At 42.2% G+C, this 16,153-nt stretch overlaps 1 protein-coding gene across 1 annotated transcript in view; it reads right to left on the bottom strand.

Annotated features, from left to right (window-relative positions):
• The window catches only part of COL4A3 (collagen type IV alpha 3 chain), a 135,831-nt gene that overhangs the window by 2,768 nt on the left and 116,910 nt on the right, over positions 1–16,153 (bottom strand). Inside the window, exons 38-48 of the mRNA XM_007467913.1 lie at positions 15,600–15,726; positions 13,878–13,958; positions 13,393–13,491; positions 13,049–13,096; positions 9,103–9,288; positions 8,472–8,602; positions 5,195–5,267; positions 3,175–3,246; positions 2,960–3,085; positions 1,954–2,052; positions 450–662 (exon numbers count right to left, since the gene is read on the bottom strand). Of these exons, the coding sequence (XP_007467975.1) occupies positions 450–662; positions 1,954–2,052; positions 2,960–3,085; positions 3,175–3,246; positions 5,195–5,267; positions 8,472–8,602; positions 9,103–9,288; positions 13,049–13,096; positions 13,393–13,491; positions 13,878–13,958; positions 15,600–15,726 (1,255 nt within the window). The remainder of the gene's footprint in view (positions 1–449; positions 663–1,953; positions 2,053–2,959; positions 3,086–3,174; positions 3,247–5,194; positions 5,268–8,471; positions 8,603–9,102; positions 9,289–13,048; positions 13,097–13,392; positions 13,492–13,877; positions 13,959–15,599; positions 15,727–16,153) is intronic.

Raw genomic sequence — 16,153 nt, 5'->3', positions numbered from 1 at the left:
GGGAAAGAAATCCTCCTTTGTTCTTCCACCTTTAACGCTCCCTGTGGCCGTTTCTAATCAGTCTAGAATTTAAGGACTAGCAGAGGTTGCTTGGAAAAATGTCTGTTTCAAAGTATTCCCAGTTCTTCGTATGTATATGTTAGCCAATAACCAGACAAAGCTTTAGAAAAGATGTTACTTTGAAAATTAAAAAGCAGACAGGTATTTTAGTGAAAAGTTTTTGCGTTGCACAGGATGAGCTAGATTGACATTCATGAGCCAGGCTCCTTCTAGAGCTTACATTCCGGAATGAATATTAGACAGGCCAACGTCTTATTTACTCTCTTTAAAAAGTGCTGTGAGATACTCAGGTTGTTTATACTTAACTTCAGAGGGAAGTACCCCATGCCATAAAAATGTAGAGTCTGCATGTGGAACAAAGTAGCTAGAAATGAGAACGAGGGCATTACCCAGGTCCTGTCCATGGGATTGTTCATTTCCTTGTACAAAGAGAAGAGAAAACCCACTATAGAGTGGTTCTGTCCCTTCTGGACAGGAGGGAATCGCCGTGGTCTGGCTGTGCCGGGTGAAGACAAAGCCCCTCATCGTTGTCCCCCTTGCAGGTGGTCCAGTGTCTCCAGGTTTCCCCTTCAAGCCTGGCGGGCCATCGGATCCAGGCGGTCCTTTAAAAAACACATTATACACGTTGCAACACAAATGAACCTCAAACTTGTCTTTCCAAAATACGAATTTAAATGTTTATATATATTTATTAAGCCTCAAATACAGAAAGGAGTCCTAAAGAATAATGGTTTATAAAATGGCCAAAGAATATTCTTAAATGTTGACTATCTTATTACAAATGCCTCTTACGATAGATATTTGTGTATATCTAATGATGAGTCTTTTGAGATCACGTTTTCATCTTCGTATTGCCCTGTGGTGCCTGACATCAAGACAAACTCTGTCTACTTGTGAATAATTCTCAGCACAGTTTGTGTTGTAGTAGTCTTACTCTTGCTTTGGCCCCATTCTGTAACCCAGGCTTGGTCAGTAAAGTTTTAAAATTTATGGGATTATTAATAAGAGTTTTATTTTTTACCATTTTGAAAAACACATTTTTAAGGAAAGTCGGATGATTAATAATGTTTTAAATGTTTTAAAGCACTCAGGACAATACTAAGTCATGAGTGATTATGCAGTTAATATTACAATTAATATTATTAGTTAGCATTCTATTTAAAGACAAATCTCTAGTCTTTACAGTTGTATTACAGTAGATCTGGGCATATGTCAATGAATTCGAAATCACGTTTAGAGTTTTCTCTTACTTTAACAAAGGCAGCAATCCTAAAAAATAAGATTTGGAGAGCTGGGTATTTTCTAGAAAGGTGCTTTTGAAACTTTTGCAGAAGGTAGGTTTTGATCCAGGCATATCAAATTGACACATATAAGTTTATGTTCAGACTAAAGTACTTAAAGAGGCCCCTTTTTGGGACACACACATGATTTGTTGAGTTAGTATTCAAGAATGGCAAAGTTAAAAGACAGCTTTCCTAAACAGGGATACTACGTTGCTCTTCTGTTCATATCAAGGTAATGTTTTTCCAACTATGTACTTAGGTGCTACTCTTACAAGCAGATATTATCAACTAAGTACACAGTATCCGCTTTTCTGAAAATAGAACTGGTGTTTCATTAGGCCTATGTGTCCTCAGGTTAAAAATCTGAAGTACATTTGCCCAGTTAACAGATAGGAAGAATGGTTTATTCCAGTAACTCTTGATTTTCTGTCTTCTTCCGAAAGAACATTTTGCCCCGGCTTTTAGTCTAATCTGCACAACACAAATTAAAAGATCTAGATCTAGATCTTGATCTAGATCTTATAGTCACAAATTTGAACAAGGCTCCTTTCTCTGTATATATATGGGTAATAGCTCTCCTTCAGCGAAGAACAGCCAGCTGTTTGTTTACCTTGCTCTCCTTTACAACCTTTGTTGCCTTTTTCACCAATTGGTCCAGGGGTTCCCGGTAGTCCATCCTTGCCTGGTTTACCTCTTGGCCCACAGGGTCCTAGGCAAAAAAAACAACATTGTATTGAATGGATCATATAGAAAAAAAAGCAGGGTGGCCAACCATCCCAGTTTACCCAAGATTTCTACAGTTTCAGCAATAAAAGTCCTGCAAAGAGAACAGACTGGGCAAACTGGGACAGTTGGTCATCCAACATGTTACACCCTACTTCCCAGGGGGAAAAAAAACAACCTGAAAAATGAACTAGGAGTATATGAAATACAGCAGTTTAAAAGTGTGCTACCATTTTGATTTATGCTGCTCCAGAATTCACTATGCCCTTGTATTGATCAAAGTAATAAATCGTATCTCTCTTATCTCCCAGGTGATTCAGGCAAATGTAGAACACAATTCCATTCAGAAGTCTATTACAATACGCTAAGACTATAAAAAAGGGTTAGTCAATTTCCATGAACCAATATTTTGAAAAGATTTCATAATCTTAAGCATACATTTGCATTTACTAGAGTAGTTACTACTACTCTAACAAACTGTTAGAAAAGTATAAATTTACTACTCTTCCAAGTACTGTACAAACTGTTAGAAAAAGTATAAATACCTGAAACTCAGGTTTATTTGGGCAATCATTCATAAATAGTCAGAACTCTAAGAATGACGGTTGTCAGAGAAGATAGATTTCATACTTTTACCTTAACCAAAATAATCCTGAGTTTCCTAAAGTGTATTTGTTCAAGTTTATACTATAGATGACAGTTTTCAATAGATTCAAAAGGAGTTTTATTTGCTGGTCAAGAGTAAAATGAGCTCAATGCTAAAGCTGATTGTTAAAAACACTGTAATGTGTAACATTTTCTGTGAAGTTGTATCATTTGTTTCCAAAGCTCTTTACAGGTATTTTGGTTCAGCTGCTTCCTAATGATCCCAGTCAATGCTGCTAGTTCCACACCTGAGTTTCCCGGTAGCCCCGGGGGCCCAGGTTCTCCTTGCATCCCTGGTTCTCCAGCTGGGCCAGGTGGGCCTGGGCTTCCTGGAAGGGAGATGATCTTCACTGTGCCAGGGTCTCCACGTACACCTATTGACATGAACATATAAGAAGATGATGGCTTTCCTGATGAGTTACTGTTTCTTCATGGACAGCAATACTAAAGAAATAATATTTACCAGGTGGTCCTTTTGGCCCGATTCGCCCTGGAGGTCCACTTGGTCCCAGAAATCCTGAATTACCCTTCTCCCCTTAAAAAAAATAAAAAGGCAATGTGATTCCACACAGAACAATGGGTTTCCTAGCTCTTTAGTTGATGGTTGACTCTAGATAATGGCAGTTATGACCGGAGGTTATGAGTTCTGTGCCAATGGCTGCAACTTAGTTATATTCATGTGGGTTGTGGAATTTCATTTGGACCCAATTAGCCATGTTTAATGTCTATTAAAAATATATTCTAGAAGTAGGCATTAAGAACTAGTATTTTAGCATTGAAGGGGAAGCATTCCTAAGAGTTCACTTTTTAAGTTCAGAAACCTATTCAATTTAATATTTAAGGTAAAATATGAAGTGACATTAAAACCTATTTTAACACTTCCTAGTAAATTATATTGGTTGTCAATAGTTATCTACTTTATCAGCTTATTACTCTAGCTTTACTCATAGCCCAAAGTTAGTTATGTCAGAAACTCTCATGAGCTCATATAGAATATCTACTTTGACGTAAACTATGAAAGTGGTAAGATTTCTCTCCCAAACAGTCTTTGACATGAATGAAATGTTACCAAGAACCATCGATTTGGAGAAATATTCTCTTTTAAAAAATCTTGACAAAATATAGACATTACATCTGATTACTCAGAAAGAACTTAATACTAAACATGATATTCATAGCAGAAATATAATAAAACAATTATATTACCCAAAGGTAACTGGCAACTACATTATAAATTATCCACTAGATATCAGAACTTGAGGATAGAGTTAACATTTGCTTACATCTACCAGAAGAGGCCTAAGTATTTTTCCCTTTGGGGATTAAAAATTTCCAAATAAAGAAGTGCAAACTCATAGGTAGTGCCAGATGATAGACAGTCTTATTCTGGAATCTAAGAGACTAATTGAATGTGTTTCACGGAACATATTCCAAAGAACTGATTTCACGAATCTTCCCTCTATATACATGTAAATATTTCACCAGAATATTTCTTTCTTTAGTAGGGCCTTTCTATAAGTTTTCAAGTCTTAGCTGCTCCTGTTCTGAGACTTGGGGCAGTGGCAGGTGCACACCATTTCCCCAGGCTGTCTGACAGTGTTCACCAACCCAGTGTCTAGGGAGACTCCTCAAAAGCACTTGCTTTGATTTCTTCTTTGCTATTTTGCTCCTTGAAGAGCCAGTGGTTGAAAGCATTGAAAAGGCTCTCTTTAAACTCCAGCTTGTCCTCCCTCAGACCTGGAAAAGTTTGTCTTTCACAGAAACATGGTTTTGTTCACTTTGGTTGAAATTCTTGTGTAGCATCTATTTAGTCTACGATAATAGATTCCCTGCACACACAAAACAATACCAGTGGATTTAACCAGCTAAGACAACAAATCCAGTATTCAAAATGTCATCTGAGGTCATAGCACTCTTATGGAAGATTTGAGAATTATTTTCTGAAACCTGAAGTTTCAATTTATGTGTATGAACATTTTAAATTTAAAATCTCCAAATTACATGTCTTCTCTGATTAAAAACATAATACATGTGCCCCATAAAAAAACAAGTGCTTGAATCTCCATATAAAAATTTACTTACCCTCCCCCATTATCAGCTTGGTGAATATTCTTTTAGATTTTCAGCTTCTTAAAATTATCACACATGCACAAAGTAAAATAAACCATTCAAAGCAATACTGTTGCTACTGATATAGTTCCTTATCCCCCAGCCCGACACACATCAGTACTCTCAAAGGTAACCACTTTAAACTGTTGCTGTTTTGAGTTTTTCTATAGTTTCCATCCCTAAGGTATGGTTTAATTTTTAAGGCCCCTGGGGTTGTGTGCTGGTGGAGTCTTCCTTCTCCGTTCATACTGAGGTCCTATTTGTATCCCAACTGTCTGTGGTGACCGTAGGGGTTCAGTAAACATTTGTGTACCCTAAAATATGAATCATGGTCATTGCCTTTGCATCCAAAGAGTAGTGCACAAAAACAGTACCTTTCATGCCTGGAAATCCATAGAATCCAGGATCACCTCTGACCCCTGGAAGACCTGGGGCACCTGGTGCTCCCTACATTTTAAATAAGAAAGAGCAGAACAACAGACATATTTTTAAAATCACAATACTCACTACAGTTTTTTTTTTTTTTTAAAGCATATAGGATATAATACTATGTTGAGTCAGAATGAGTTAAAGTTGTCAGACATCATTTTTACATTCCAATCCAGTATTTCACCTCCTGTAACTCCTGTGCCACCTACCTCACCTTACGACTGTCATTTTCAATAAGAAAGAAGTAAAAACTACCCTTAAGCCCAAGAGCCAACATAACTGCTCATGTTAATGTGTGTTGGTGTGAGTATTGGATACAATTGGATATTCTGTATTCTAAAGTGAACTGCCCAGTATTTGAAGATCTTTCAGGAGGAATAGGTACCAGATTGCCAGGATGGAAATTATAATTTGTATTTGTAATTCTTGCAAAGGCAACAGAGTTGCTGTTGAACTGTAGCACCCACCATCATTCTAACTAAGCCTTCAGCCTTCAGGGTTACAACTTACTCTGGTCAGAGTGATAGAAGTAAAGGTTCCAGGGATGGGAGCATGAAGGGGTTGACAGGGGAGTTTTGACATGCACGTTTGGCAAAGATGCAGTGATCTGACCAGGCAGAGATGCTCCCTCCTTATGAGGTTCAGACTAACTGCTGTTGTGACCATGAGATGCTCAAGCAAGGCCATCAGAGGAGAGGGGAGGGAACAGGGCTTCCGAAAAGAGTTCTGTGTCAGAATGTATATTGCATCTACTCTTATACTGTCCATATGAATGAGACAGAATGCTATTACTTGAAAACAATGAATTGAAGGTCATGAAAAATGCCGACAATAACAAAACTGGTCTTTCAGCCTGCTGTCTTTGGAGCTTGAAGATGAAGGAAAGAACAGTCCTATTTCTTAGATAAGGTATTGTGAGGTTAAAAAAGGAGAGAGAGGGCTTCCCTGGTGGCACAGTGGTTGAGAGTCCACCTGCCGATGCAGGGGACGCGGGTTCGTGCCCAGGTCTGGGAAGATCCCACATGCCACGGAGCGGCTGGGCCCGTGAGCCATGGCCGCTGAGCCTGTGCATCCGGAGCCTGTGCTCCGCAACGGGAGAGGCCACAGCAGTGAGAGGCCCACGTACCACACAAAAAAAAAAAGGATAGAGAGAAAACAACCATGTGATCAAGGAGTCTCAGGCTTCTGAAGTCTGGCCTGTCCTTCAGAGGTAAAGATAACCAGGGAGGAAGCTCTGGTGCCAGGCCCTGCCCTAGGCCCTAGCTGCTTCCTGCAAGGAGAGAGCAGTTAAGGGCAAGGAGACAGTTTAGATATCCATCAAGAAGAATTTTCTTTCAAGCGCAAATGTAGAAGCCTAGACTAACCTTGGAGACACAGGGGATTTAAGAGAGATCGCATTTCCAAACCAGACTTTCCACATCCCAGTGTCCTTGGAAGGACTTTCAGCGTGATCGTAGGATTAGCGTTTGCCACTTTCAAAGAATCACGGAGAACATGAGAAATACCTAAGACTGGAGTTGGGCAAGTATCTCACTTAAAAAAAAAGTTTTTATAAAGGTGGATTCTGGAAACCAAATACCAAGAGAGCTTAAGAGAGTGTAACATGTTTCCTGACAAGAAGCCGTGCTGAAGAACCTCATTACCCATCACAAGGAAACACAGAACATCTATGACATAACCGATTTCCTCATTAGTTTCCAAGAATTTGATGTAAACAGAGGGATCAGGCTTTTCAAATATGCTGTTAAGAGAAAGCTAGGGAAGGTGCCATAGTGTTGAGTGAGATGCTGTGAATTGAGAGATCTTAATAGGCTGGAAACATGAGCCTGAAGGAACAAGATGATAACTAAGAAAGGTAAATGTGAAAGTTCTGCCCTTATGTCGCAAGTACACAAATAGACAAGACAAAAAGTAATGGAGAGGGCTTTCCTGGTGGCGCAGTTGTTAAGAATCCGCCTGCCAATGCAGGGGATGCAGGTTCCAGCCCTGGTCCAGGAAGATCCCACATGCCGTAGAGCAACTAAGCCCGTGAGCCACAGCAAGTGAGCCTGTGCTCTAGAGCATGTGAGCCACAACTACTGAGCCTGCGTGCCACAACTACTGAAGCCAGCATGCCCAGGGCCTGTGCTCCGCAGCAAGAGAAACCACCTCCATGAGAAGCCCGTGCACCGCAACGTAGAGTAGCCCCACTCGCTGCAACTAGAGAAAGCCCGCGTGCAGCATGAAGACCCAACGCAGCCAAAAATAAAAATTAAAAAAAAAGTAATGGAGAGAACTTAGTAGCGGTTCATGAGGAAAAGGCACAAGGTCTTTCGTTGACTATAAGCTCAATGTGTGATGACTGTGTGGTAATGAGGCTGCCAAACAGCTCATGTGGAATTTTAGGTTGGATTATAAAACAGAATGTTCAGGATAGTGAGACTCTTCCATCCTCTAGCCACTCCATGGGGTACTGAGTTGTTACTCCTGTAAGGTGTTTGTCCCAGGGGCTGCATTTTTAAGGTATTGACAAACTAAGATATATTCAGAATAGAGGCAGAGCTGATGACATCTTAAACTGAATTTGAGAAAAAAAACACATGTATTTATTGGGAGAGAAAATAGAAGGAAATGGCAGCTATTTACAAATACTGGAAGGTAGGTCATGGGGAGAAAATAAATAGACATTTAGGGGATGGCAAAGATAATTTTTTTTTTTTTTTTTGCGATACGCGGGCCTCTCGCTGTAGTGGCCTCTCCCGTTGCGGGGCACAGGCTCCGGACGCGCAGGCTCAGTGGCCATGGCTCATGGGCCCAGCCGCTCCGCTGCATGTGGGATCCTCCCGGACCGGAGCACGAACCCATGTCCCCTGCATCGGCAGGCGGACTCTCAACCACTGCGCCACCAGGGAAGCCCGGCAAAGATAATTTTGAAAGCATATTAATAGAGAACAAATATGTTGTCATCTAGAATGGAACTGTTCACAGAGTCTAAACAAGAAAAGGTCGGGAATGACATAGAGAAGGGTCCCATATGGACCAAACTTTCAGAGGCCTCTTGGAGACCAAATCTGTCCAACTCTTAAGAATCTTTGATTCTTTGAACCTTCTGGACTCCATCTTTTTTGGGGTGCACGACACAGAAGCATCACAAGTGGGAAATTTTTGTTGCCTCCAGTTACATCTGATCCTGGCAATTGATTTAGAAGAATCTAAGACGTCAAAATAATTTTCCACACTTACCGGATGACCTGGTGGCCCCGTGTCTCCTACAGTTCCAGGCGGACCTCTTGGGCCAGGCTGGCCCACAAATCCCTTGTCTCCTTTTATGCCTTCTACGGGACCCCCTTCAGGTCCAGGGGGACCAGGCTCACCTGAATTCACAAAAAGCCTGTCAGTATTGCCACTCAGGGGGCTTTGCAGCTTCTGTCAGTTACCCTTTTGAATGAAGAGCAAACTCTGCACTTTATCATTACAGCGAACGTACTCTGCCTCGTGGGGTGTGACAGGATTGTGAATGAGATGATGCCAGCCAAGCGCCTGGCACAAGGCAGGAACTGTTTCTCCCTGATGACGGCCTGTTAGAGCAGGGTCTGTGTCTAACCCAGTACCTTATACAGAGTAGGAGCTCAATAAATATTGATGAATGGATGCATCCCTCTCTTCCAGGCTCATTAATTTGGTATGTACTAATTTTTCAAACAGGTCCCTCTGCCTCAACACCAACAGCCTTACTGCACCCCATGTGAGGACAGGTGGGCATGGGAAGCCAGAGAAGACCAGAGGGGAAAAGAAGCAAGATGGTCACGAGAAGATTGAAAGACATCAAATGTTACTTTCATTCTTTCATCGTATTTAGAAGTAGATCCTCTACCTGGGTTTCCTCTTCTGCCAGGTGGACCTCGATCTCCTTTTTGGCCAGGGATGATGGAACCAGGAAAGCCTGGTGGCCCTTGAGGTCCTGTCATGCCCATGGGCCCTCGAGGCCCAGCATCTCCCACTGGCCCTTTCCTGCCAGGGAGGCCCGGCAAGCCTGGGGCTCCCCTGTCTCCTTTGGCTCCTGCAAAGAAAAACGCCTGATAAGTTCCTGTAATGCCCCTATATGTGGTGTTATAGTTTGTGGTTATCCCTAATAATGTAGACACTTTGATTAAAGGTGTTAAGCTTCACAAGATAATTTTTTTAAGAGGCTGACAAAAGAGATACAGGTCTACAAGGACTGGGTCTAGACTAGACTCAGTCCTGACTCCAACTACCTGTTTGATCCTGATAAAGTCTCTTCACTGTTACAAGTCTCCATTTTCTTATTTAAAAAATGAAGGTGAGGCCTCTTGCCTTCCCAGATGGCCCACATTCTGTCTATGGAGTGCGTATCTCCCTGAATAAACCTTCTTTCACTTTACTGTGTCTTGCTCTTGAATCCTTGCCTGCACAAAGCCAAGAACCCACACTTGGCGGCCATCCCAGGGAATCAGACATGACTTGGGATGTGACCATCCTCTTGCACCCCACTCTCTTTCCTGCAACATCTTTTCTGGCACCCAGTGCAGGGCCTCAAAGGCCATAATCTCGATCTGCCTATTGGGCTATGGCTCCCCTCTGAAGGGTGGCTGGGACTTATCCTGAGCCACGTAGATTCAAGTAGCCCGTTAAGTGGCAGCTGACGTCGCCTGCAGGATCTGGCAGAGACCAGTTCTCTGGCCTTGAAGAAGCACACTGAGGCCAAGGCTTTTCCCCCTCAGTCTTTCTCATTCTCCTATTGCTCTATATCCTTGGACTTGAAAAGATCCACCCAGACGACCACCAAACATCCAAGTTAAGACTGTGCGGCAAGTAATTGACAACTTGGTTGGGTCTAAAGAACTCCTGCCAGGGGGCTTATCTGGTGGTGCAGTGGTTGAGAATCTGCCTGCCAATGCAGGGGACATGGGTTCGAGCCCTGGTCTGGGAGGATCCCACATGCCGCGGAGCAACTAGGTCCGTGAGCCACAACTACTGAGCCTGCGCGTCTGGAGCCTGTGCTCCGCAACAGGAGAGGCCGCGATAGTGAGAGGCCCGCGCACCGCGATGAAGAGTGGCCCCCGCTTACCGCAACTAGAGAAAGCCCTCGCAGAGAAACGAAGACCCAGCACAGCCAAAAATTAAAAAATAAAAAAATAAAAAGATTAAAAAATGAAGGTGATATCTGACTTAACTCAGTTTTTTAAATATCAAGTGAGAGAATATACAGATGGAAAAGCATGGTGTAAGCTTTAAAGTATTCTGTCTATGTGAGCCATAATCATTATTATCTGGTGATGTTTAATTACAATGACATTATTCAATCACTGATAATTCAATAGAGCACTAAAAAGCTAAACTTCAGGACTTCCCTGGTGGCACAGTGGTTAAGAATCCGCCTGCCAATGCAGGGGACAAGGGTTTGAGCTCTGGTCCGGGAAGATCCCACATGCTGCGGAGCAACTAATCCCGAGCCTGCAAGCTACAACTACTGAAGCTTGTGCGCCTAGAGCCCGTGCTCTGCAACAAGAGAAGCCACCGCATGAGAAGCCCACGCACCACAACGAAGAGTAGCCCCCGCTCGCTGCAACTAGAGAAAGCCCGCGCGCAGCAACAAAGACACAAGCAGCCAAAAGTAAATAAATAAATTCATACATACATTAAAAAAAAGAAAGCTAAACTTCATGGCTGGTTTGTGCATTTAAAGTGTTGCCCAGACAAACCCAGAAAAAGGAACGACAAAGTTGCCATCCCCATTCTGTCCTCTGGTTACTTCTCCCCCATAACACAAACATTAGTCCGGAAGGGACAAATGTGGTGAGAGGTTTGGATTTACCAAAGAAGACCCTGCAAAAGGTCACAACTTAATACTAATATTTTTCATCTCAGAGAACTTTCAAGAAATTGTGCTTTGACGTTCATAAATGGAAGATGTTGTATGAATTGAAAATAATCTCTCTCTCTTCTCTCCCATCTTTGTGTTATTCTAGAAGTGGTAAATGGCATGAAAATGGGAGGCAGAGGAAAGGAAGGACAAGTGAGGAGGGGGCTGGTGGCACAGGAAAGGGCTTGGGAAGTTATTTATTATGCAGGGAAGGCTTAGGGGGATGATGAAAATAAAATTGATGACTATTGAATATCTAGCCCTTTGTCTATCATGTTCTTTAGCTTTTTTATGCCTGCAATTTATACTTTTAAAAGAAAGTATTTAGATGATTTCAGCTCTCTTCAAGCTCTGAAATGCTATAATTGTACAACAGGGTCTGGCAATGGTCTGAGGCACCAAGATGCTGTCTTGAGTTATATTCCATGTCCATGAAGATGCTTCCTTGTTTTACAATATGATTTCTTTTTAGGATTTGGGAGAATTAAAACTAATTAAAAGGATTCATACCTTCCAAGTATCAATGACCTCGTCTCCATATTTATTTATCCTAGAGGGACTGAGGTGCATAATCATTTACTTTCATAATTAGGCTATTTGTTGTTTTTAAAGGCTTTTTAATTTAAGATTTGATCATTTGGTATCAAATTTTATTTCCAATTAAATGCTAAAGTGTCCTCATTACACATGGTTAAACTGTGAGCTTAGCCTAGGAAAATGAACAGAAACTCCCCGTTTTTTTTTTTTTTTGGTTGGTACGCGGGCCTCTCACTGTTGTGGCCTCTCCCATTGCAGAGCACAGCCTCCAGACGTGCAGGCTCTGCGGCCATGGCTCACGGGCCCAGCCGCTCCACGGCATGTGGGGTCTTCCCAGACCAGGGCATGAACCCGTGTCCCCTGCATCGGCAGGCGGACTCTCAACCACTGCACCACCAGGGAAGCCCGGAAACTCCCCTTTTGACCATAATTCTAAAACTAGGCTATGAAAAGCCTTTATGTTCACGAGGGAGGGAAGGGTCTGAGAGACGTGCGGACATTGAGCTCAACCAAAACGACTATCGCATCATCCAGAAACGGGAAAGAACGGCTCTTGTCTCCTCTCACAGTTGAGCTGGTAGGTCAGAGCAGTTCCTGCCCCGTGGGGTTTCTCTGTAGTGTCAGGCTACTCTTTGCTGGTTCTTTTGAGTATCCATAACCAGACGCTGTCACTGGGCTTAGGCATCTTTGCTAATAAAATACTCCTACCTACAGGACCTACAGCTGAGAAGGGTCAAGAAAAGGTGCAAACAATCTAGTATTTCTTCTGGCAGGTTTCTATACAAAATGGAAAAAGTTAAAAGAAGCTGCTTATCTTATAAAACACTGGCACGAGAAATCCAGACTGGCAGTCTGTCAAACAAAAACTTGTATATTCTTTGAATGACATATTCAGTAAGTTGCCATGTCTGAGATGCTGAGAGAGTTACTGGGAATCCCTGAATAAACAGTAACCTGAGCCACAAGCTGGCTCTGGGGGGCTGGAATCAGACCTATGAAGATAACAAGGTGGGAAAGGATTGGTGTTATTACTGCATCTCAGAACAGCAGGGAGATGAAACTCCTTGAGAAGCTATCAATTCCACCTCCAACTTTTTAGGAGGTGATACATTTAAACCATGCTAACAACATCGAAGCAAATACAGAGGTCTTTTTCATGTTTAAAGACCTTCATGGAAGGAAATTCCAAAATTGGATCACAGTGCCTAGTTTGTTCATTTCGTGTTGATGGTAATAATGAAACATTTTTACTTGAACACTAAGAATATACATATCCTATATTACCACTGGGACTTCTTTAATTCAGTATGCTAAGTTTATTTTATCTATCAGGCATATTAAATTAGATTCTGTCTTTGAAAATGTATATCACCAGGTTCAGGAAGGAAGAACTGCTCACCTTGAGGACCAGGTTTCCCTCTTGGGCCTGGAAGTGCTCCCAGCAAACCTGAAAGAGAAAATTTTGGCATTTTAATATTCTATACATACAGTTAATTTATATATACATATAAAAATGTATATGTATTTATATAAATAAATTGTGAAACTGACCAATGTATATAAAATTTATTCCACTTGGTCAATTTCACTTTGGTTACAGAAAGAATTATCACATACCCAGAACACATTAAAGATCATCAGTTCTGTCAGGGAAGAATTTCTAGAGCCATGAAGGATTACAGTGACACTAATTATTCTACGAAAAACAAAACTAGTGTATCCAAGATGATGAGCAAGCGGTACCTGTTTCTCCTTTTTCTCCAGCTGGACCAGGAATTCCATCACATCCTTGATTACCTCTCTCACCTGCTGGTCCAGGATTTCCTGGGAATCCTGGAGGGCCTGGAAAAAAAAAGCCATTCAAAGAGAGGACTTACTTCCTATCAGTGGCCTAATGTGAACCCCAGATGTGTGGAATTCTGTGAAATGTGTTCATTTTTCAGAACTGTAGTTATATGAAGCTAAATTCACAGTGAAAACCATGGACAGGTTAGTGCTATCATGAGGATTTTTCACTTTGGAACGTGTAGGTCAGCTGATCTTTGAATTAGATCCATATAAATACCTAACCTCAATTTTCTGCATTGTCGTCTGGAGACTGGGTAACTGGTAGCTACCTTCTAAGGAGCAGTCATGGGTCAGAGATACCGGTAGACAGAGATTCCAGCCTCAGAAGAAAATATGCTTCCCTCACAAAAGGGAACTAGACAAAAGTACAAAAATGGAACCTGGAGGGCCTTTTATTCCTGGAGAGCCAGGGAAACCTTTGATTCCTTTAGACCCCAAATCACCATCAGGACCGGGCTTTCCTATAAATGAAGAGAGAGGGGAAGGAAAAAAAGAAAACCAAAAGATAAATGATTCCAGCAATGGCTGAAACAGTCAGCTTTACAGTCAACTGTGCTCAAGCTGGCCTTCAAGGGGCACTCCTGCGACGTCACTTCACGCTGTTATTTCCCCAGAGAAGCACAGCAGAGACATGGCCAGTCATTTTCAAAGGTGTGCATACCCCAGCCCCTTGGACTGCTCAATATCTGATTTATAACTTTAATTGGGAGTTAGCAGCAAAGCCACTGAACCTTTCCATGTTTGAATAGATAGTTTAAATATTGTCTTTAGGTAAGACCTGAAGCTGCAAACCAGTGGCTTAGCGGTTGTTTTTGATCAAAGTGAAAACTTCAACCCAAATAACAAGCAAATAAGAAAGCAAGCTAGGGCTTCCCTGGTGGCACAGTGGTTGAGAGTCCGCCTGCCGATGCAGGGGACACGGGCTCGTGCCCCGGAAACATCTCAAGCCAGGAGTGTGGAGGAGGGAGAGAAACAGGTTTCTCTAATCTCACTTGCCTCACCTGCCTCTTGTTTGCCAGCCCAGCCCTGTGCCCATCCCCAACCCACACTGGCTCCATAAAAACAAAGTCAGTTTCTTCAGAGAGGGAGATAGCATTTCACCTACCTGGTCAATGGACTTACACACAACTTCTTTTTGAAAGTGGAAATAATAGAAAAGTGGGAAAAATCTGTGTAGGACCCTGACATGACTTAGTCAGCTTTGTGGAAGCCATCACTTCCAGAAGAGGAAAAAAAAAAAAAAAAAAGAAAAGCAAGCCAATGTTTAAACTGGAAACAGCAACAGCAAAACCCTCAGAACAACAGTGCTATGGGTTAAATTGTGTTGCTCCCAAATGCATAGGATGAAGTCCTAACTCCCTAGTATTTCAGAATATCACTATATTTGGAGGTAGGTCTTTATTGTCTTTTTCTTTTTGGCCATGCCACACAGCTTGTGGGATCTTAGTTCCTTGATCAGGGATTGAACCCAGGCCCCTGGAGGAGTCCTAACCACTGGACCACCAGGGAATTCCCAGGTAGGGTCTTTAAAGAAGCAATTAAGTTAAAATGAGGTCACCAAGGCAGTACCTAACACAATATGACTGATATCCTTATAAGAAAAGACTGGGACACAGACACACAGAGGAAAGACACCTGGAGAAGGTGGCCACCTACAAGCTAACGAGAGAGGGCTCAGAAGAGATCAACCCTGCCGACACCTGGATCTCAGACTCCCAGCCTCCAGAACTAGGAGAAAATTAATTTCTGTTTAAGTTACCCAATCTGTGGTATTTGCTTTGGAAGCCCTGGAAAACTAATACAAATATAAAGTTGGACAACAAGCTAACGTTTCAGGTCTTTAGGCTGAATTCGTTGAGGCAGCGCCCCTGAAGTTTTGTTTACAGGAGGAGGTTTTTAGATTTCAGGTCACCAAACTCGACTGAAATGGGCTCCTTGTGATTCATTTGCTGTTTCTTAGTGTCTTCGAATTTGAAGATCAGATTTGAATAAAATCAATTGTAGCACAAAAGCCTAAACTGCTTTCCATTTACTATTCTAGGAGGCAAGGGCCATATCACACTTCTTGCTTGCAGCTTTCGGGTTGCAAAACCAGAGCTCACCTGGGTGGCCAGGGCTTCCGGGATTCCCAGGAACTCCCTCTGGTGCAGCGGGGCCTGAACGTCCAGGTGTGCCAGGTGGCCCTCTACCTCCTTTCTTTCCCATGTCACCTGGCAATCCTGGATCTCCCTTAAATTCAGTCAAACACCTTTAAAATTCTCATATAAGCAGGATATGTGATCAGAATTAAGTATAAACTAGGTTGGTTTCTATTTATGTATTTACTTATTTAGCAATTCATGGTAAGTGTCTGCTGTGTGCTACCACCCTGATAGCTGCTGGGAACAGGATGGCTACATGATTTGTGGGGTGCAGTGCAAAATGAAAATGCAGCTTTCTTTAAAAGAACTTTTAAAAAGTAACTGAAGACAGAAATGGCAGAGCATTAAACCAAACATGGAGTCCTTGTCAGCATGGGACCTCTGTGGCTACATGAGTCCTGTGCCCAAGAAGCCAGGAATATAATAGTAACCATGTACGAATATGTGATGGATACAGTCCCTGCCTTCATGGAGCTTTAGAGACCAGTGGGAGATAGACACTAAATAATCTCACA

Source organism: Lipotes vexillifer, unplaced genomic scaffold, assembly GCF_000442215.2.
Source record: "Lipotes vexillifer unplaced genomic scaffold, Lipotes_vexillifer_v1.1 scaffold367, whole genome shotgun sequence".
NCBI lineage: Eukaryota > Metazoa > Chordata > Mammalia > Artiodactyla > Lipotidae > Lipotes > Lipotes vexillifer.
The sequence above is the reverse complement of the archived record's forward strand: the minus strand, read 5'-3'. Positions and strand labels throughout refer to the sequence as shown.